General features: G+C 32.9%; 1 protein-coding gene across 1 annotated transcript; it reads left to right on the forward strand.

The window, feature by feature from the left end:
• Positions 1-3,754: 3,754 nt before the first annotated feature.
• Positions 3,755-5,935, forward strand: LOC120277712. The gene is made up of 6 exons (XM_039284564.1): positions 3,755-3,923; positions 4,140-4,579; positions 4,787-4,929; positions 5,242-5,447; positions 5,574-5,824; positions 5,906-5,935. Exons 1-6 carry the CDS (start codon positions 3,755-3,757, stop codon positions 5,933-5,935), a joined length of 1,239 nt encoding a protein of 412 aa, XP_039140498.1.
• The last annotated feature ends 16,737 nt before the right edge of the window (positions 5,936-22,672 follow it).

Consider the following 22,672-nt stretch of genomic DNA (forward strand, 5'->3'; position numbering starts at 1 on the left):
ACCTTGAAGCTCCTTCAATTTCTCCTTTGCTCCCAGCCTTGCCAAACATCACAACAAGAAGTATGATTAAGAGGAGAAAGAAGGTTGTTCATTACTTTTTGAAGGAGAAGGAACCGGTGGTAATGGGGAACAAAGCATCATGGAAAGCTAGAAGTGGGGAAGAGTTGATAGGCATCCAAAGTTCTCATGTTGAAAAGATGCTGGACAAGGAGGGTATGGACACGAAACGGGGCCCACAGAATTTGCATGTTTATCTAAAGACTTTGAATTCCAAAAATAACAAATATTTCCTTTGCTTTGCCAACATATAGAAATGAGATTTTAGCCATATTGATTTGAACCTTACTCATATGCTTTGATTATTCTAATCAAGCTTTGGGCGGGGTTCACAGGTGTGATGCCTTGTAAACACAAATACCTGTTATTTATTATTATTTTTCCCAATTAAGTACCTAAATATTTTGCGTCTTCTTAGGCAGCAAATGCTAATTTATTCCAGTTTGCTGCTTTCATTGCATTGTGGAGGACAAACCTTGAAACTTTCCTGGTTAATTCTACGGAAGCAGGTCTTATTTCAGATGGTGTTATAGCTCAGGATATTAAGCAAGCATCGTCTTTTTGGCGTATTAGAGAGGTTAAATATTTTATGAATGGCTCGGAATTGTGTAAGTTTTTAATTAACGCTTTTAAGACCCCTATAGTAGCAGTTCTTTTATATAATTACATTCAAATATTTAAGTGAGGATGATTCATATGATTTATTTTAATTTTGATAGTGTTTCTTTCTTCTAAGGTGCATGTGCACATGGCAGTTAAAACAACCAAAATGCATGTTGTGATGACCTTCAGAATCAGGCAGAAAATATTGAATACTTTGGCAAAATCTCATATATGAATAACTAGTTACAGTTTGTGATTGAGCGCATGAAAACAAATTATATGCATTAGGTAGGAAGATCCATAAATTGCAGTGCATAGGAAAACACTCATAGTTTCATAAGTTTATTACCTTCTCCTTGATTTTTATTTCTTCAAGAATAGATAATAGATTACATTATGTGTAGGATTTGAGCAACTAACCTCTTCTCTGTAATGTGGTGAATACTACTAGCCTAATAATGTTGGATTATTAAACTTCCTCATTTTCATTGTTGCTAATTAAGTATAACATTTTGGATGTCACAGCCATTACTTGGAATACGTGATGAAATAATTTACTTAAAGGGTTCTTTGGATGAGGATATGAGTAGAACTTTGGCGAATGTTTGAACATCAATTCCACTTTACTTCACTCCTGATATATAGTCTGCAGTACTGCATGTTCCTAATTAATCTGTCATTTAACCAGTTCACTACAAAAAAAAAATTTAATGAGTCAATTTTTAGATTAGTATTATGCCCTATACATTTCTCTTATCACATCATGTGAAAAATAAATTTGCTAATCAGTGCCACTGGCCTGCTCACTTTGTATTGTGCTAGAACATTGAACTTTGTGACATTTTAATGTAAAAGTACATTGAACACTTCTTTTTCTTTTTCCCAATCACTATAATATCTAGATAGAAGATTATTTATGTTTGAGAACTTATGGTGCAAACTTTGTGACATTTACTTATCTAATGTTGTGTATGCTACTTATGTATTCAGGTGAGACTAATGGCTTATTTGAAGAAGTTAGTGGACCCTAATGGAATAATGAATCCTTACAAAGTTCTTCCTCAATCTATTCTCCACGATATATGAGGTAAGTGGCTCCACAGAGAGGATCAATAGAATACAGATTCAAATTCTGATTACCCACCCAATAAGCACAAGTAACACCACAAATGTTTTCAGTTTTCAGGAGTACAAGCTTTCCAAATTCCAAAGTTTTGCAAAGACTTTCTATCCAATAAGTTTCTACTCTCTCAGGGCATCACCAACCAAGCGTTTGATTTGGCGCAAAAGATTAGATTTTGCTTAGGGACGCTCTAATCGAGCGCAATTCCCTGCGCCAAATCAAAATTCTGCTACAGTGGCGCACAGGATATTGCGCGCCACTGTAGTAACGTTATTTTAATTTTAATTTTAATTTTATTTTTATTTCTGTTTTTGATTTCAGTTTTGATTTTCTTTTTTTTTTTAATTCTTTTTTTAATTCTGTTTTTAATTTTTTTAATGGGAAAATTATTTTTTAGTCGCTTAAAGTTTCCAAACTTCCCTAAAAGTCCCTCTGACATTTGAATTTGACAGACAGTCCCTCCTTTTTTATTTTGCTGACGGTTTGGTCCCTGGCTGTAACTCCGTCAGTTAACTTCATTTAATATTCCATTTTTGCCCTGCTAGTTGGAGGGAAAGCTAGCGCCCGGTCTTGTCAATTTTTTGGAAAATAGTACGGTTGTCAGTTTTAACTTTACATGCTTCTTTAACCCAAGCTGCCTTCTTCTTCTTCCATCATCCTTTTTGTTGCTTTTTTTGTTTCCATCTACGCAGGATAGATAGATTTGTCTCTTCCCCGTTGTTCTAGTTTTATTTTGCACTCTTGTACTTTGAGTATTTCTTCACTGGGAAGACAATTCATGTGAGCTTCTCCACACTTGTTTTAGTTTTATTTTTTGTGGTCATGCAATTGTTGACCATGCTTTCTTCATGCAGGTAGCCAATAGATACCTTTTGCGCAGTTGCTAGGTATAGGGGGGAGGGCCGAGTCCTCCAGTTCACAGCGTTGACTCCTTGGAAGTCAATTCTAGATAAGATATGTCAAAGATGGGAGCTTGACATTGGCACTGTGAAAGTGAAGTTTGTCACACCCGATGCAAACCGAACTATTTGTCCCATTGATTTTGAAATTGACTTTAAGTGTATGTGCCAAATATATCAAATACTAAACAGCGCTATCGTTGACCTTATTGTTGATGCAGATGCAAATGCTGTAGACATGCCATTGTGTTCTTCACTCTCGTCGTAAATATCCTTTCTTTGCTTGATGTGTAGTCATTTTATTTCAGTCTTCTACATTATGTCCTCATTCATAAATTATATTTCTCGTATAGTATATAGAGTAGTGACTTATTGTATGCACTTTCCGGTTAATTTCTGGAGATATCATTTACCATTATCTATTTCAACTTATATTTGTCTGTTTCTACTTAAAAATTTCTGTTTTCGCTTAACATTAACCGATATCACTTAAACTCTGCTTAAATGGAAGAGCCCTTGTTTTAGATGCGAGACGCACGGGGTTCGGTCCCCCTTATCTCCAACCATTATTTTGATTTTTTAATTATTATTTTTAATTTTTAATTCCACAAAACCCTTCTTTTTTTGTGAACATTATATATTTCCGCTTAAATTTCCCCATTTACGCGTAATAATTTATGTTCTCGCTTAACTTTTTTCGATTTCGCTTAAACTATTTCCGTCCTCCACTTAAGAGTAAACTATTTCGCTTAAACTTGTCCGATTTCGCTTAAAATTGTTATATTTCGCTTAAACTTCTTTGATTTCGCTTACAATTATGCGATTTCGCGTAAATTTTTTTTTGATTTCGCTTAAACTCGTCCGATTTAACTTAAATTTATCCGATTTCATTTAAAGTTGTTTGATTGAGCATAAAAGTGCCATGATTTCACTTAAACTTATCCGATTTGTACTCTACAGCGATTCATTTACGGAAAGTATGTCCCTCAACAGGGCCACATTTCCACCGCATTAACAACTTGCGGGTGTTCTATCCATCCTGCCTTCGTCAAATGATCATGAGATTGTTTCAATGGAAGTCGGTGATCAGCTTTCTGATAGTGAACATTTTAAGGATGCACTTAGAAATTCTGCTATCAAACGCGATTTTAACTTTACATTCATCAAGAATGACGAGCAGAGAGTGACTATCAAGTGTGCTGCTGAAGGTTGTGAATGGCGTGCTCACGTGTCCATGGAAGGTAACCACCAGACGTTTAGGATCAAGACGATGTATCCCACACACACGTGTGGTGGCGGTATTGGCACGTCCTCACATCCCAAGGCATAAAAAAAGTGGGTGAGTGCACGTGTAATACAAAAGCCGAAGGACCGTCCCCTGTAGAGGGCTATTGACATTCAGCGTGATGTGTTGCGAGACCACGGTGTCTATTTATCCTATAAAAAAGCTTGGTTAGGGAAAGAGGTCGCCAAGGAGGTTCTCCATGGGAGTGAGGTGGCGAGCTATGATTTATTGATGTGGTACGCGAAGAAGGTGTTAATGACAAACCCTGGTAGGGTTGCTATCGTAGAGAATGACGGTCCCCGTTTCAAGAGTGCGTTTTTTGCCTTCAAAGCATGTGTCATTGGTTTCAAGACAGGATGCAGGCCATTGCTGTACCTAGATGGAACTCACTTGCTCGGTAAATACGGGGGCACTTTCTTAGGTTCAACGGGAAAAGATGGGAACGATGGTTTCTTTCATATGGCATTTGCAATCGTAGATAATGAAACGGATGCGAACTGGACATGGTTCTTGTCAAAGCTTGGAGATACTATATACGATGATGACGAATATGTGAAACTTATTACAATTATATCTGATAGGTCCAAGGGCCTTATCAATGCTGTCGCAAAGGTATTCCCTTCCTCACCGCATGCATATTGTTTGCGCCACTTGGAAGCAAACTTCATGAAAGCAAATGCCAGACTTGGCAAGTCACTGAAAGAAAGGTGCTAGTCTATATTATCGAGAATTGTGTTTTCATGTGTTGAAAAAGAATTTGATGACATTGTTGCCGATCTGTTAAACACATCGGTGGATGCACATCAATGGTTGATGTAGAAACCCGATCTAGCGGACTGGGCGAACTACATGTTCAAAGGTGAGAGATGGGGAGAGATGTACTCAAACGTGGCAGAGTCGTTTAATGCATGGATAAAAGAGGCACGCCATCTCCCTGTCACAAACATGGTAGACTCGATAAGGTACGCACCATTTTATTTCGCTTAATATTAATTGTTTCCGCTTAATATAAATAGTTTACGATTAAATTATAACTTTTCCTATTAAGTTTGAATTTTTTCGCGTATGTTTAATTTTTATCACTTAATATTAAAATTTCTCGCTTAACTTGCATTGTTTATGATTAAATTATAATTTTCTAATTAAGTTTCAAATATTTCGCTTAAGTTTAATTGTTACCGCTTAAGTTACATCGTTTACGATTAAATTATATTTTTTCCGATTAAGTTTTAATATTTCCGCTTATTATTTCATGACTTGTCTTTTGTACAAAGGTTTAAGCTGATAGGCATGTTGTGTCATCGACATGAACAATCTCACAGATGGGAGAGACGTCTATGTCCTGTCATACATCGAAAGATTGAGGAACTTGTTGAAGAGTCTCGCAACCTACTGGTCGGCCGTTCCGACGGTGACCATTTTGAAGTGGTTGACCAGAAGAACTACTGCATCAGTTTGAACGCTCAGACATGCTCATGTCGTACGTGACAGGTATATGGCATTCCATGCAAACATGTATGTGCGGCAATACTATAGACAGACACAAATATTCATCGATATGTCGATGACTACTTCACAGTGGACTCTTACCGATAAGCATATGCAGAAGCCATATTCTCAGTACCAGATAATGACAAACCAGATGATATCAACCACGAACTACTTGTGCGCCCTCCAATCACCAAGAAGCCAGTTGGTCGGCCAAGACGGAAGCGTCTAGAGTCACAAGCATCAATCATCCACGAATTACAATGTAGTCATTGCCATGATGCTGGTCATAACCGTAGATCCTGTAATGCATCGATAGCTGATCGACTACATGATGTTATTTACGTGCAGCTTGCCACAACAAAAGCGGTATGTTTTAATTTTAAGTGAAAACAACTAATTTTAACTAGTATGTACTAATTTTAACCAGTATGAACGAAATTTAAGCAGTATGCGCGACATTTAAGCAGTATGAACTAATTTTAACTAAGAACGATTCTGTTTAAGTAGACAAGCATATATGTGCATGACAAACAACTCTTGTTCAAAGCATCAGAGTGATATGCAAATAAGTACATGTCCAGAACTCAAACTAGAAGAAAAGTCAAGTTAATAAGAACGTATTGTTAAACATATCCTAATAGTTCTTTGATTCTCCAGAAGTTCGGCGACCACGAGCAATGCCATCCATCAATATGCGAGCCGCAAAACCTAGACGCAAGTGTGGAATGTCCCTCTGGGGATGTTTTAGTTTCTCGCCAGCGAGTATTTGCTCTATGAAATGCATGACATAGACTGGACAATCGACTATACCCGGCTTTTACCGTGGGCAATTCCGTTCGTGTTTGAGAGGGTAAGCTTCCGTTGCGTTATCACCAAATTCGATTACTAAACATCTATCAAATAGTTCCTGCTGTCAACAAAACATGCATCGGTCAAGCCAAACGGCGACGAAAATAGAAATAGATTTAACGTATGAAAATATTGTTTACCATGTGGATGGCATCTTGATCATATTTCAGACTGACGGACGAGGAATAATGAATATATTCCTTCTTCACTTTATCGAGTACGAGGAGATGGAAGTGACCATGAAGTATAATAGGCATCAAGATGACGTCGACATCTGCAAACCGGCGTATAGCATCAGCCATCATGAGCAATGACTCGTCTCCTGTGTGCTCTGATGAGGGCATCAAAAGAGCAAGTGATCGGGTGATTGCTGCGCGTACATTGTAAGGGTACGGTTCGTTATTCATCTGTTCCATGATTATCAATACATATACGTCCATCACATCATCTGCGACCATTTCCTTCCCTTCCAACAGAGAGTAGACATGCGCCCGAGTGGTGTATGACACATCGTTATTCTAAACATAAGTCTTACCGGATCAAAGCACGCAAAATTGACCGTAACATTGTAAACTAAGCGGAAATTTTATAACTTAAGTGGAAACATTTATAGTTAAGAGAAAAATATTGAAACTTAAGTGGAAACATTAAAACTTATGCGGAAACATTATGTGTAGGATAGATAATAGAAAAAGACAAAACACTCAATCAAGCATAAGTTGCCAAAGTTCAATGTGCTTTATTTTATCAAACTTATGAAAAAGACAAAACACTCAATCAATAAGGGACGATCAAATGTTCAAGAAAGACAAACTCTTGAGGAATAGTTGTTTTGGGGGATAGAATTAAGATATATATATATATATTATATGCTTTTGATTTGAACAATGCATGTATATAAACCGTGAGAGTATGATGAAGAGATGATGAAGATGGAGGAGATGACAGAAGAGAGAGAGAGCATTGTTAATCAACATTTGTGAAATAATCATTCCACGTTGTCTTAATTGTGCTCTCTGCTCTATCTGTCATCATTATCATATCTCTTTCTTTCTCTGTCTCTCTTTCTCTCTAACATTCTATCTTCTTCTTTTTTAAAGGTTTCATTCTCTATATGTTTCTATTAAACTTTAGTATATAGTTCAAACAAATATATTTAAAGATGAATATCTCTTCAATTTTAGGGTTTTCTATGATTTATTTATGTTGGTAGTTAGTAATCAAGTATTTTGTTTTTTTTTTCAAATGTATCTTGAGATCAAGTGAAGACTGGGAGTTGTGACAAATGTTAGTCATGCTTTGGTTTTTATGGGTATGTGTATGGCCAACATTTTTTTAAAAACTTTTGTTTTATATGTACGACCAATAATAAAAATTAGTAAAACAACAAAAGAGAAAGAGGTAAATAACAAATAATTAAAAATTTGAATTAAAACACACAACCATGGAAGTCATTATTTGTATAAGCTAATACTTGAATTGAGGTAGATATTATTAAGGGAATTGCATTATTGTTCATATGGGTCTTCTTTCATCAAATCTTGCCTTCCTTCGGTTTAACAATAGTGTCTAAAATCATTGTTGATTATTAATGGCATAAGGCCTTTGGTTTTTTGGGTTTTATAAGATTTTGTCTTCTTATTTTCATGTAATAACTAAAGGACGTACTAAACATAAATTATATAGTATAATTACATCTGTCACACGTGATCTTTCTCTATGATATATTTGATGTCCTTGTTCCACATCACTTTACTTATGATATCAAGGATTTTATTGTTTCTTGTTTAAGAAGATAAGATTTGATTTTGATTCTTTCAATATATATATATATATATATCTAAATGTTTGTATATCTAAATGTTTGTGTCTTTTATTTTGGCAAACCGTTAGTTGGCAAATATTATTGTTTTGTGTTGGGGTTATTCATTTATAGTCATGTCATTTTCCATCAAAACATACATATCTCAAATTCTTATGTGTTATTTTCTTTGTGTATATATATATATATATTTTGTTTTTTTATATATACATCCATTTCTAACAACTTAGACTGGGAGTTTTGTGATAATCTTTCTTCTCTAGTTTGTTACAACATTTTTTTTTCATTATGTAGGTTTATTTTTTTGTTTTATTTATGTATTTTCCTCCAATGTTTTTTTTCCTTTGTCTTCTATTTGTTTTCTCAAATTCTTAACGATCATTATTTTTATTATGTTAGAATGGGAGAGAAGTCTTGTAACTATTTTCTTGAAGTTATCCCTCAAGATATTATCGAAGAAGTCATTGCATATATCGCTTCAACATCTTCTAGATCTCTTCATGATCTGAAAATGTTACGCACTTGGTAATGTCATTGATTATTCATAGCATTAAGCTGATTGTTGTTTCTTTGCATTATGAATACATATATATATATATATATATATATATATTTGCAGTTGTAAAAGTTTTTATGCAGCATTGAAAAGCCGCAAAGTTGGTCAGTTTATGCGAGTTGATAATTTATGGTGGCTTGACATGAAGGAGTACATTATTTTTTTCAAAATTGTGCCCGGAGAGACAATTTGTCTGTTCTTTTGGTGCTTGGATTGGTGAAAAACTTATCATTCATTTTTTTCGTGTTAGATAAGTTATAATTGTAATATTGTATTTTTTCAGATCGAATGTATTCAGTTGAAAATGGATTTAGGCATCCAACATCTCACAAATGCAATGTTAAAGGTCATTTACTTGCTAGCTATGTAGGGGGGATTCTTTTGTACAAAAATCAAGAAACACGTCATTCTGCCATGGAAATGCTTAACATGGTTTCTGATGGAAGAGTTGATATTATTTTAAGAGCATTAGCAAGTGCAAAATCTGGTAATCATACAATTATTAACTGTAGACATGCTATAACAAAATTGTTTAGAGATATAGTATGGAGTTTTGATAGTAAATGGATTACAACATAGGAATGGAATGTCAAAATTACTTGTTCGGTTGGAAAAGCAATGATATAATTTCTAATGAATGGTTATGTGAAGATGAATTAGTGAGAGAGTTTTGCAGCCAACTTTGTAGATTGAAATATGAATTTAATTTGTTTACAAAACTTTTGTAATGTTTGTTTAATTGTTTGGGCTGTTTTTTTAAGTTGTTTGTGCATATAATGTAGTCTTATATGGGTGTTTTCTTGAATGAATTCTATATGTAATGATATTTTGAAACAATGGCTTAAATGATATTGTTATGATTTCTTTATTTGTTTAGTAATTTATTTATTTTGATATCAAGGATTTTGTTATTGATTAGTTGTTTAAGAAGAAGACCATATTTAGTTTTTATTTTAACAATTGTATTTCACACAAACACACACACACATATATTATATTTATATTTTCAGCTAATTTGGTTAAAGACTTTATTATGGTTATTAGATGGTTGTTATTCATGATAATACATAATTTAGTAATTGGGGGAAGATCTATATTAGATTACAAAATGATCTTTCTAATTTTCTATCATATCTAGTTTTTTGTTCATCTTAATAATTGTATAGTTATACATTTGCAATAATATGACGTTATTATAGGGAGTGAGTAATGTTTTTTCATATATCCATAATGGACTCTGGAACTGTAACATGATTTTCTGCAATAATTTCTTTAATTTTCCATATATTTTCATTTTGAAAATGTGTATTGCAATCCTCCTAAAAGAGAACAGACTCTAAATAATCCATTACAAATAATAGCACATTTTAGATGTTATAAAAAATTTCTCTATATACAACATTCCTAGTCTTCTCTTGACAAAGCAACATAAAGTTGTCCATGTGAAAAGACAAGTCTTGGTTAATATAGGCCAACTAAGTCTAGTGTTTGTCCTTGACTTTTATTTATAGTCATTACATATGAAAGTCTAATAGGGAATTGTTTCCTACACATTATGAAAGGCCGTTTAGTATTTTGCATAAACATAATGATTCTAGGTATATAAACTTTTTCACCTATATTAGAACCTGAAATTATTCTTGCTTCTATAATATTTGGACAAAGTTGTGTAACTATTAATCTAGTTCCATTACAAAGTCCATTTGCTTGGCTTATATTTCTTATTAACATAATGACACAACCTATTTTAAAGTTAGTTCATGGTTCGGTATTCCTGTGAGCTTTAGTGTATTGAGAAATTCAATTGAGTATAATGATTCATGAGCTTCAGCACTTGTTGAAGATTTTGAGATATAATCTGAGCTTAAATAAGTTTTTTCAGAAGTTTTTATTCTTTTGATCATTACTTCATTTATTGTGTCAACAGTGTCATTGTATGTTGTGATAATAGCTCTTTATCTAAGATAATTTGCATCTGTATAATTAATATCAAATTGTTGATAGATAGCATCAGTAATTGCTTCAATTGGATCTCTTGGACTTTGTATTAAGAATTCTTGTGGAATTTCTATACAATCACCTTCCTCATCATCATTACTGTCAACAGATGGAACTTTACCGTCACCTATTTTTAATAACCAATCTGCAAAGGCCTGTAGTTGGTATTTGGCTACTTCATCAAGGTTGTTTTGTTGAAGTCTCATATTTGTTTGAAGTTTAAATATTTTGCAGTGTTTCCATAAGTGCGAATGAGTAATAGCTGCATTAATAATATCTGATATAGTTCAATGTTGAATAACGGGTAAAGTTTTATAATTCCTAGAATAACTATTTTGCCTCCAAAAGGTTTTATAATTCCTTCTAGATTTGTATCTGATAGAATATCTTGCAAAGTTTTGCTTAAAGCTTCAAGACAGTGTCTATGAATCATGGGTGCTTTATCCCATACAATAAGAGTAGTTTGCTCTATTAATTGTGCTAATTGAGTTTGTTTATTAATTTGACATGTCGAACATTCGTCAATATTGACTAGAATCTTAAATCGAGAGTGGGTCATTCTACTTCTAGGTAATAATAGCGATGCAATCCCTGATGATGCTATAGCAAGAACAATTTTCCCTTCGGAACATATTCTGCTTATGATAGTATTCCGTAAGAAAGTTTTCCCAGTTCCACCATACCCATATACAAAAAACATACCTCCTTCACCAATATTGGTCGCTTCTAGGATTTTGTTGTAAATTATTAATTGTTCTTGATTTAATTTACCTAACATAGATAAATGATCCTTTTGAAGCTGGTTGATGTTATAACTCATTTCTTCTTGGAATAATTGATTAGATAAGGAGCTTATGTTAACAGATTGGGGCATAGGCAAATCATTATCTTGGAGTGATAAAGAGTGTTTGTGAAGGATGTCTTAAAGAGCTACTAACAAATAATTTTTCAGATATTCATCTGGAATTTTATAATTACGTTTATGAAAAAATTTTCGGAGTCTGTATTATATGTCTTCTGCTAAGAGATGCCAATTTTTTAGAAAAAGGTTTTTTTGTCTCCTACTTCACAAAATAAGATTATTGTTACAAAAAGTTGCTGCAATTCAACGGCAGTTGCCCATTGAGCAACTTGTATCAAAGCATTTGACCATTCATTGTCATCACCTAATAGACCAAAAGTAAAGCAAGCCTCTCTATAAGTCTGATACGTAATACCATCGATTGTTCATAGATCATCATATGTTTTTGGTCCTTTGATTTCATTTAATAATAATCTTAGAAAATATAATTCTCCTAATGCTGGATGCACATGAATTATTCTACCAATTGTTTTACCACCCATTTTAAAATGCCATTTATTTTGTTTCTTGTCCCAAGTAAATTCGATTGGGAAATCAGCATATAAAAGCATCTTTCCTCTATCATCAATTTGATTAGTAAGCATCCATTCTGTAAACATCATTTTTTTTTCAATATCTGGTATACTTACAATAACATGAATTGTTTGTTTATCACTAAAATAAATATTGTGCTCTTCAGGTAAGTGTATTAGAAGTCGTTGGACAGAAGGTTCTCTATGGTGGATTGGGAATTCAAAAAGTCTCCAACAACTTTCATAACCAGATAGATATCTACAATCTAGATAGATTTGGGCCTTGTCTATTTTGTTTGATGTTGAAGTTTCAAACACAGATTTCACTCTATCAGGACCTTAACTTATGTATTTGAAAAGGTATTTCACTGCTCTTGTTCTGTTACAAATCTCTACATTGATATGAGATTGATATCGAATTATTAGGTCAACATTATGTAGTATGACAAAGTGATTATCTAGTTCAATGTTTTTTTGTATTGCTGTTATTGATGTATCTTTTCTCCGATATTGAGGGAATCCATCTTCATCTATTGTTGTTGAAGTTCTGAATTGCTTAAGATAAATTTTTTTTGCATTTTCCATTTACCATGCATGGTACTTGTAAATTTGCTGTACCACAAGGGCCATGCAGCATAAATGAGGTAATGACTTTATAACCTATAGTGTCAATTTCTTTATTAGGAAGTTCAGCTGACACTATGCTGTCAATCTCAGCTGGAATCATGAATGAATTTTCCCTTTGCAGCCATAGCAAAACATGGACGTGTGGTAACCCTCGTTTTTTAAAATTCCACTGTGTACACAACATAATAAACAAAAAAAAACATTGTTTAGAATAAAAGTGTATTTCTTTGGGTTTTAAAACCTATTGTAGCATAATTGGCATTAGTTATTTTAAAGTCATTGGTAGTTTTTTTTTTCAAAGAATTCATGAATAATTGGTTAGTAATCGTTAGTTATGAAGGCATTATTATTTTGTGAATTCGATCGACCATACTAAGAAAATCCTATTACATAATTGTCATTTAGGAAGAAGAAAAGATAAGATGATATTATTATAACAGAAACTGAATTTGTTTGATTGAGTAAATTTTTTAAGCATTTGATTATGAATGATGTTGTAGTACAATTATATTTTTTTAAAACAAAAGAATTGTGATTTATTTATTTATATGATCTTAAAATGTTATTAGCACACTTGTTAAATAAATTGTAATAGAAGGTATTAATCAAAAGGGATTTAAAGCAGAAGAAATTAGTAGTAGCAAAAAATTCTTACCTGCTTTTGCATTGCCAAAATGTCTTTTCTTCGTTAAATCATCGATGAAATGTCTTAATTTTATGTGGAAGACTTTGGATACTATGTCAGGTCTTTCTTCTGGACGTTGTCCTTTAACGTTTCTTAATACATCAATTATTTCTGGCCATCGAGGATTGCATGTAACTAAAAAGGTTTGGTAGCCATAATATCGCAAAATCTGCCATTGCATCCCGATATTTCTAACATATATCTTGGTCCACGATAAAACTTTGCGTAGTATACATCATTCTAAACGATCCAAATTTGACGTAGACATCTTCTTGATTCATCGCATCTCTACGCTTTGTACATATCACGCTCTTAGTGTTGTGGTGATCTCTTATGTATCTTAATCTTGCTTCTTCAATTATTGCATAACAATCTACTATAAATTGTTGAAAAAGCCTTCCTCCTCTTAGTAAAGTGTTGGTCTCCATATCTCTTGTTGAATCAAGTAAAGCATAGTATTCTCGCATTGTTAGATACAACCTTCCTAATTTGTCATGGGTTTGAGATTCTTTATATGGTATGATCAAAATGAAAAACAATCCTCTACCATATGGAAATAATAATGATATTTAGTGCCATAAAAGAGCACAAGTCACTAATTCTTTTCAACTTGTCTCGATGAAACCAACAATAATATCTCTTCCATACTCTCCAATTCCAAAGTCACCAATTATTAAAGCAGCTATTTCTGGGGTTGATGGCAATGTATAATTGTGGGGGTTTGTCCCTCGAGTTGCGAGAAACCTAATTTTGATTGGTAATTCCTTAAATGGTTCATGTAACTCTTTAGCTGATCTAAAAACTTTTGCTATTTCATTGCATTCATTTAACATATTTGTTAATCCACATACTATTTCTTTGTCTAATCCTTGCCTATCTTCTATTGTCTCAAAACATGACAATCTATAAGCTAGTTCTACATCTGATTCGACCATATAAAGTTGAGCAAATTTTGGTTTTTCTCCAATTGTTGGTAATAATGATCCTAATCTGTGATAGTTTTGTCCTGATAATTTAAAAACGTATGGTCCAGTTGTTTGATTTAGACTGTTGTCAACAACCCCACCAATTGTTGTAAATTGAAAGAGTGAGTTATAAATTCTGATTTGTTCTTTAAATTTCGAACTTTTTGTTCCAACATCTGCGTCAAGTAATTCTTTCAAAAATGAGGGTGTTATTTTGAGTTTTGGTAGAGAAATAAGACCTTGTTTACAACACATGTTAAATTTAGGGTTGGAAGTATGTTTTGAAACATCAATTCTTTCATCATACCACATTGCTGCATTACAGAATTCACATATAAATTGAGGCCCATTGAAATATGATGGTTCAAAACATGTTCCTGCAGTTGTGCAAAGGGGATTATAAAATTAGAGCTTATATTTTTTCCCACAATAATATATATTAGTCTACGATGACTTATGTTTACTAAATAAAAGTTTAGAGGGATGATATTTATCTAATAATGGTTTTTTTAAAGGTATGATATTATTTGTATATATACTATATATATATATATATATATATACATATAGGGAGAGACAGAGGGAGAGAGAACATTTTATATAAGTTTTTGAGATGGTTTGAATTTATATATTCGGAATTTTGGAAATACAAATTGTGGATTGATTATTATTATTTCAATACGATCAATATTAATATTACTAACACAAAAATCAGGTATTAAATTTGAAAACAAATTATATAACAGTGTTAGTAAATTACAGGTGATTCACATGAATGAGAAAGTTTTTTTTTAAACGAATATGCTATAGGAATATTATTAGCTTTGTTTATTTTTCGAAGTGTATGTTTTGCCTTTGGTGCTAAAAAAACAACTAAGAATTATCAATAATTGTAAAATTTTGAATATCAAACGTTAAGCATAAGTGTGTAAAAGCAGAATCATACTTACTTTTGTGTTGAGTAGCCATTGTAATCTTTTGAATATTGGCATAAGTTTTGCTTGTCGAAGCTTTATGAACTTCATCAGAACTTAATCATGGTGTGCTGATAGTTTCAACCTCATCATTGTCATGGAGTATGTTTGTTTCAATATTCCTTGTTCTTGCTCTATCAGTAGTTATAGTAGGATTGATATGCTTTGTATAAGTGCTAAAATATGATCTCCTACTTTTAAGGATCTTCATATGTTTCTTTCGATTGACTTTAGCTACAACTTTGTTAATTGTAGGTAATAAATTGGCTTTTTTTGAATGTTGATGTACCGTTGGCATCCCAAGTGCTCTGCAAATGTATTGGTATAAAATTCTAGTAAGTTCCCTTAAAAACGAAATATTAGAGACAAAGGAAATATTTGTTTATGACTCCATATCTTTAGCTTTGTCAATTTCATTAGAATAATATATATATCTTACCAACTAAGATATGGCACAACTTTTACATATATATAGATTTAATAAAAGAATAAAACCATTCTACCATTTTCTCAATATGAAACAGGGGAAAATGTAAAATGTTTGAAAAATGTAATCAAATTAAAAATATGGAGGATAATATGAGATTTTGGGGTGTGGGAAAGACTAACTCCGTGTAACGATATATTTTTTTCCCATGAGCAAAACATTGATTTATATGTTTATCATGTCGATGCAACATCAATAAAATTTGATGGCAATATTTTTCCATATTATTTATCCAATATAAAAAACATCATATATAGAAAAACTTCATGAGGATGAGAAATTTCACACAAAAAACCCACACCTTTGATGGAAATTTTGTTTGAAATAATAAATTAGTAAAAGGAAAGAAGATCATATGATGGATAACTTAGATTTTGGTCAGTGTTATATAGTGGTGGGGAAAATTCTAAAACATTTGGAACATGTAATCAAATAAAAAATATATGGAGGGGGGGCATAGGTTTAAGGCATAGAACCATACAGTTAATTTTTCATGGAGGATATATTGACTTTTATGTTCATCATGTTGATGCAACATCAACAAAAATTTGATGGGTTTAGTTTTCCATATCATTTACACAAAAACATAAAAAAATTAAAAAAAAAAACTTATGTAGAAGAACTTGATGAGGATGATAAATTTAAACATAAAAATGCATACCTTTGTTGCAAGCTTTTATTTGAAATAATTAAAAACCAAAAAGAAAGGAAGGCTTATGTTGGATAACTTATGGTGAGTGTTATATAGTATAGAGATGTGTTTCTGATAACCATTTGGCTAAGTTTGGAATTTTTTATTTTAGAATAATTAATGTGATTAGATGATTTAAACTTCACTGCCTAACAATTTTAAAGCTTAATGAAGACATATTCCATCATATGTCTCTATCATGGAAGCAATCATTTTATTAATCTATGCATGGGTTTATATGTCATTATCATAGAACCAATTATTTGTTCAAGCTGTCCATCTGCACAACATGGTTTCCATTCTTTACATAACATCTAACGTTCTTTGGTCAATCTCTCCATCTCTATAGGTATCCAACGGTTAAAAATACTTCTAACATAATATTATTAAATTTTTAAAAACTAAAGAATTAAACGAATAATTGTGGATAATGAAATAACAATGGCTATAGCAAAGGTTTTTTCAAAGAAATGATAATATTTTATTTTTAGTGGTTGTGATTCAGTCAATGTAATTAAAAGGCAAAACATTGAAACATAAATTGGAATTCTTAGTTTATGTCAAACCATTTGACAGAATGAAACATTTAACTGTTTCAATAATTAATTAATCAATTAATTATTACAAAGCTTATAAGAATGAAAATACATTGTGGAATTGGAATCATCTTATGAATTTATCTGTTTGGATTGATACAATTCCATCAATTATAAGTTTGTCATGATTTCAATAATTAATTAATCAATTAATTATTATAAAGCTGATAAGAATGAAAATACATTGTGGAATTGGAATCATCTCCTAAATTTATCTGTTTGGATTAATACAATCCCATCAATTATAAGTTTGTCATGATTTAAACCCAATTGCTGATCTATTAACAATGTTTTTCTTGTTTTTTTTTTATTTTTCCTTCTTAGAAGTTTTATTTTCCATTAAAAAGCTTCTTACAGTTCTTGCAAAAGATCCATACTCTCAGAAAAAATACTGAATATCATCTAAATATGTACTCATACCTCGATGATTTCTGTAATTAATATAATCCACGCAGATGGAGAGAAACTTTAAGATCAAGAACTACATCTCACAAGATTGGGAATCGAAGATGGGAAAGGATTCTTCATATACTATCTGAAACTATATGACTCAGAGATAAGAATCCAAGAAAGGAATTAAAAATGGAGAACACTTGATACCTAATTTCATCGAGAACGCGATTGAGTGGACGGAGAAAGGAGAATCCAGTAGGATCACGGTGGTGAGCTGATACAGAGATATAAAGGAATAGATGTAAAGAAGTTGCACTCTTTACCTCAGTTTCATGAAGATATCATCGATGTCTGGCTTCATAGATGCAAAAGGTTTATCACTAATTCAATATTTAAATCTAATTTTCTAAAACTACAGACTATAACCAACTAACATGATCAATAGAATACATTATTTCACCATAAATACAATCTTTGTAACTATATCCACATTGTAAAGCTTTACAACAAAATGAACATTTCAAGAACAATTAAACATTACAGGCTACACTAACATACACATTATTTAAACACATATAATTTGCAAACTTCAAAGCTTTACAACAAAATGAACATTTCAAGAACAATTAAACATTACAGGCTACACTAACATTACAGGCTACATTAACATTTTTTCATAGAAGATGTATGTGCTTCTTGTGCTTTGCCAATTTTCATGCGGAGTTTCTTGTTGTTCATGTCTTCAATGTTTTTTCATTCAATCTTCTCCTTTCCCCTGTGTCATAATATGCATTAGTTTTGCCATTATTTATAACAAAATTTAGTTATTGTTTTTTTTTTTTTTGTGTTCTCAGACTCTTACCTTCTCTGTTTCTTAGATGGAGATTCTACTAAAGCTAGATCTTGTAGAAGGCCAACTTGTATAAAGGATTCAAGTGTGTCATTTGTGTCATTTTGGGGTTTTGTTTCTGTATTCTCTGATTTATCTTCCATAGGGGATTGAGTAAATGCTAGTTGTACTTTTCGTGTTTGGGTAGAACTTTGGCCTTCTAGTTGAATTGGCTTTGTTCTGTAAATTCTGTAAGTCAAGATATCATCTTTAATCGCTTTTGGAGGCAGGCCAATAGTATAGGTAAATTTTTTCTTCACTATAGCAGCTATTTTCTCTGGAACTATTGTCTGTGATATTTCTTCAATAGCTTGCAAAAAATCCACATTAAGATTTATCATTAATTCAGCTTGTTTGTCGAAAGCTGTAACATATCAGCAGTTTCATCTTTAATTATCATCCGCAGTCGTAACTTGTAAAAGGACAGGGCAATATATATATATATATATGTTAATTAATAATGTAAGAACTATATATATATTAGTGTTTGCAACACTTACGTCAACTTTGGAATTCCTTGGCCATGGTCATAGCAAGCAAGCTCACCATTTTCTATTTCAATCATGACTTTTTTGCATATATTGCAAGAATAAAAGAACCAACCATTTGAAATATCGATTTGCTCTATCCAAGCATCACATGTAAATAGTGTGTTCTGTATGGAATAGGCATATTGGTAGTTTCAGCTCAATTGTATTAATTTCCTAAATTATCTTTTGCTTTGTGGTTTTTGAAATTTGATTAAATTTGGTTTACTTACACCAATTGTTGTAGGTGAAAATTGCAACAGTTGAGCAATTGTAGCATATTTAGCTTCTTGCATTCCTTGTTACATATTTGGAATTTGACTTGAAAAAGCTAGTAATTGCACCAGTGCTTCTCCAAGCTTTTGTCTGCATTGGCATTAAATAATAAATATCATGTAACATGTTAAAGTACTAATAATGATAATATAGAGCAGCTTCTATTGTAAATGATATGCTTAGTGTTGTTGTATTGCTTTTGTCTCAGGAATATCCAAATTGATATAGATCTTTGTGGCTGATGTTGAAGCTAGATAGATTATTCCTAATCAACAAAAGGGAGGAAAGAGCTACCACCCTTATAGTGTGAAAGCCGCTCTAAGGTAAATAGACACTATGCTTGAGGATTATGTGCTTGATGATTTACCTGGAGTGAGGGCTACCTCAAGAGATGTGTGAAAAGCTCATCTGTTCTTAGGGCGGAAATAGCTACCACCCTTATTGTGTGAAAGCCGCTCTTGTGATCAGATAGTGTTTATGATGATTAAGTTGAGAAAGGGCTACCTCGTGGGGATGTGTGAAAGCTACCGCTCGATGGGCGTAAAAGAGCTACCTTTTTTGATGTGTGAAATCTACTCTTGAGTGATTCGATAGTATGCAGCGTCAATGTGTAGTTGTTAATTTTCCTGGGAGAAAGGGCTACCTTAGGGGATGTGAAAAGCTACCGACCTCATTGTGAAAGCTACCTCATTGTCTAATAAGTTTTTTTGTTTGCATAACTTAATCCGAGTCAAGAAAAAGTGAAGTGGGAAGGGATCGAACGCGTATACATGGGAGGAACCATAAATAGGAGTGAAACTTATTCTTTTTACTCGGGATTGCATATTTTTAGTTGACATTTTTGGAAATTTTTCTTGGACTATTGAGACTCCCAATTAATTTTTTGAGGCCCGTTAAAAAAATAAGCATGAACTCTGGAAGAAGTGTCGTGGAGGTGAAGGTTGTTAATACAGGGACCCACCACCCTAACTTCTCCATAACTGCAGTTAGAGGGAAGGATTAGCTTAGGATATATAAGGCTAGGGAGATTGGCTCTCACAGGCGATGTGGGACTATGGACCAGGTTAACCACTGCGTCACAACACCCCCCCTGGGCCCACAGCGGATGTGGGACCCAAGATCCTAGTCACGGCCGATCGGAACAGAGAGCTCGATACCATGTTAATCATGAGGGACCCACCACCCTAACTTCTCCATAACTGCAGTTAGAGGGAAGGATTAGCTTAGGATATATAAGGCTAGGGAGATTGGCTCTCACAGGCGATGTAGGACTATGGACCAGGTTAACCACTGCGTCCCAACAAAGGTATGTAAATATTCTCCTTGTTACAATTCTCTATTTTTTTTTTCTGCATGTTATTTAGTGGCAGAGGAATTTATTTTGGTTTGCTTTTAGTTCTGTCAGTTTTCTTTGACGCAGGAATTTATTTCTCAGTAACTTTTAATGTTTTTGCCATCTCCGATGTAGTGAACCGGGAAGAGTAGGATGTCATTGAAGAGTCACCGACTTACAAGGATTCTTTGGAAGAGGAAATGTTGATTGGTCGCATATCTTGAAAAACTTCACCGATTTCTTTCTCAAACACTTGTAAATTCTGAGAATACAATAAATATATGCTGGAAAATTTATTTGCAAAAAAGTCTTGTAATGATATTCATCTTGCTTTATGGACTATGAATGCTATATATATAAATATATTCTTCATACCATTATTCAAATTACAAAAACCAAGTCAAATTATCAGCAATGAATTAGAAGTTTGTGATTTAATTTCTGATTGATCATCAGTATAATCATTTGGTTGCAATCAGTTATATTTTCATTCATAAAAAAGAACTCTGATTATATTTAGCTTATCTTACACAATTAAGTTCACATGATTCCTTATTGTGAACTGATCACACAAGAAATTGGGTGATAATTTTAGAGAATTAATGATACTTTTGCTGTATATGTCTCATAATTCATACCCAATTGCTTATAATCCAAACATATATTAATATGGACTTTAACATTAATGCAATCCAAACTTAAGGTTAAAAGCTCTTCCAGAGTCTACATTTTTAGTCTTCAAATTGTTTTTAATCGATGTGGAGGGAGATGAGAGTCCTTTTATGTGTTTAAATTTTGGTGTTGTTCCTACACTACACTCAAAACAATGCTTCTTTTCTGTTTATGCCCAATGTGAAGAATAAAAAAAATCAATCTTTTATTAGTCCTTTGGATTTGTAAATTGTAATGAAATGATGAATCTTAATGTGATCAATTATTATTAATCTCCACCGTTCATTTACTACCCCACAATCCCAACCAACCTCTCTAAAAAAAGGCAGGCAGAGAGCAAGAGAGCACACATTCATGGGTTCTGAAGTTGTTCCGTGTGTGAGTGTGTGTGTTAGTAGGGCTCTTTTCCATGGTGGGATTTATTTGGGGATTTATTGAGGTAATGTGTTAGTGATGTGGGTTATGAAGTTCTGTGGATTTGACTTGTATTATTTTTATTATTATTTGGAGATGGGGATTTAATTTGAGGATTTATTCGGAGTGGGTTTGAGTTGTTCAGAAGCTCATTGGATTTGAGTTATTATTATTATTATTATTATTATTATTATTATTATTATAATTTGGGGATGGGGATTTATTTGGGGATTTATTTGGGTGTGTGAGGCTGGAGAGGACCACTGATGTCTGTGAGGTGCTCGGAGAGGACCTGCAGAGGTGGGTGATGTCTGTGAGGTGCTCGGTGAGGACTGCAATGGGTGGTGAAGATCAAGACCGGAGACTTGAGATGATGATCATCGTGGTAGGGCGTGGGTTTGTGTGAGCGTTGGTGATGATCAATTAGTTCCTTTTGTGAAGGTGATCAAAGTCTTTGGGTTTCCATTATTTGTTCCTTGGATTTTTTTAGTTGTTTTTATGTGGGCGTGGGATGGGGATTTATTGATTAATGTGTTAGTGATGCGGATGATGATGATGATGTGTTGGATGAGTGTTTGGATGAAAAGTGACATGTTGTGGAGGGAATGAGTGTTTGGATGAAAAGTGACGAGTGTGGAGAAGTGAGGTTTGTGTTGTGTGGGAGGTGTTCAGGGAGTTGTAAAGCGTTTGTGGAGGATGATGATGATGATGATGGTGGGTTTTGGTGTAGGTGTCCTGAGTGTAATGAGAATGGGCTTGTTAGGTGTTCTCTTTGTTGTTGAATTTTGTGTTTAGATCTCATCATTAATTTAAAACATAAATTAAGTAAGATATATATATATATATATATATATATATATATATATATATATAATGCTTCCTCTGCAGATGGACATTTGTAGAATTTCTGCAGAACAGATGAGAAGTATAAAAGAGAGAACAGACATTTGTAGAATTTTTTGTAGAAAAGATGAAAAGTGAAAAAAAAGAGAACAGGTGGAATTGGGATTTAGATGAGTGGTTAGATGTTGATCTAATGACCTCTAAGGAGGCTTATATATATATATATATATATATAGTTTATTT

This window comes from Dioscorea cayenensis, chromosome 15 (assembly GCF_009730915.1).
Source record: "Dioscorea cayenensis subsp. rotundata cultivar TDr96_F1 chromosome 15, TDr96_F1_v2_PseudoChromosome.rev07_lg8_w22 25.fasta, whole genome shotgun sequence".
Lineage (NCBI taxonomy): Eukaryota > Viridiplantae > Streptophyta > Magnoliopsida > Dioscoreales > Dioscoreaceae > Dioscorea > Dioscorea cayenensis.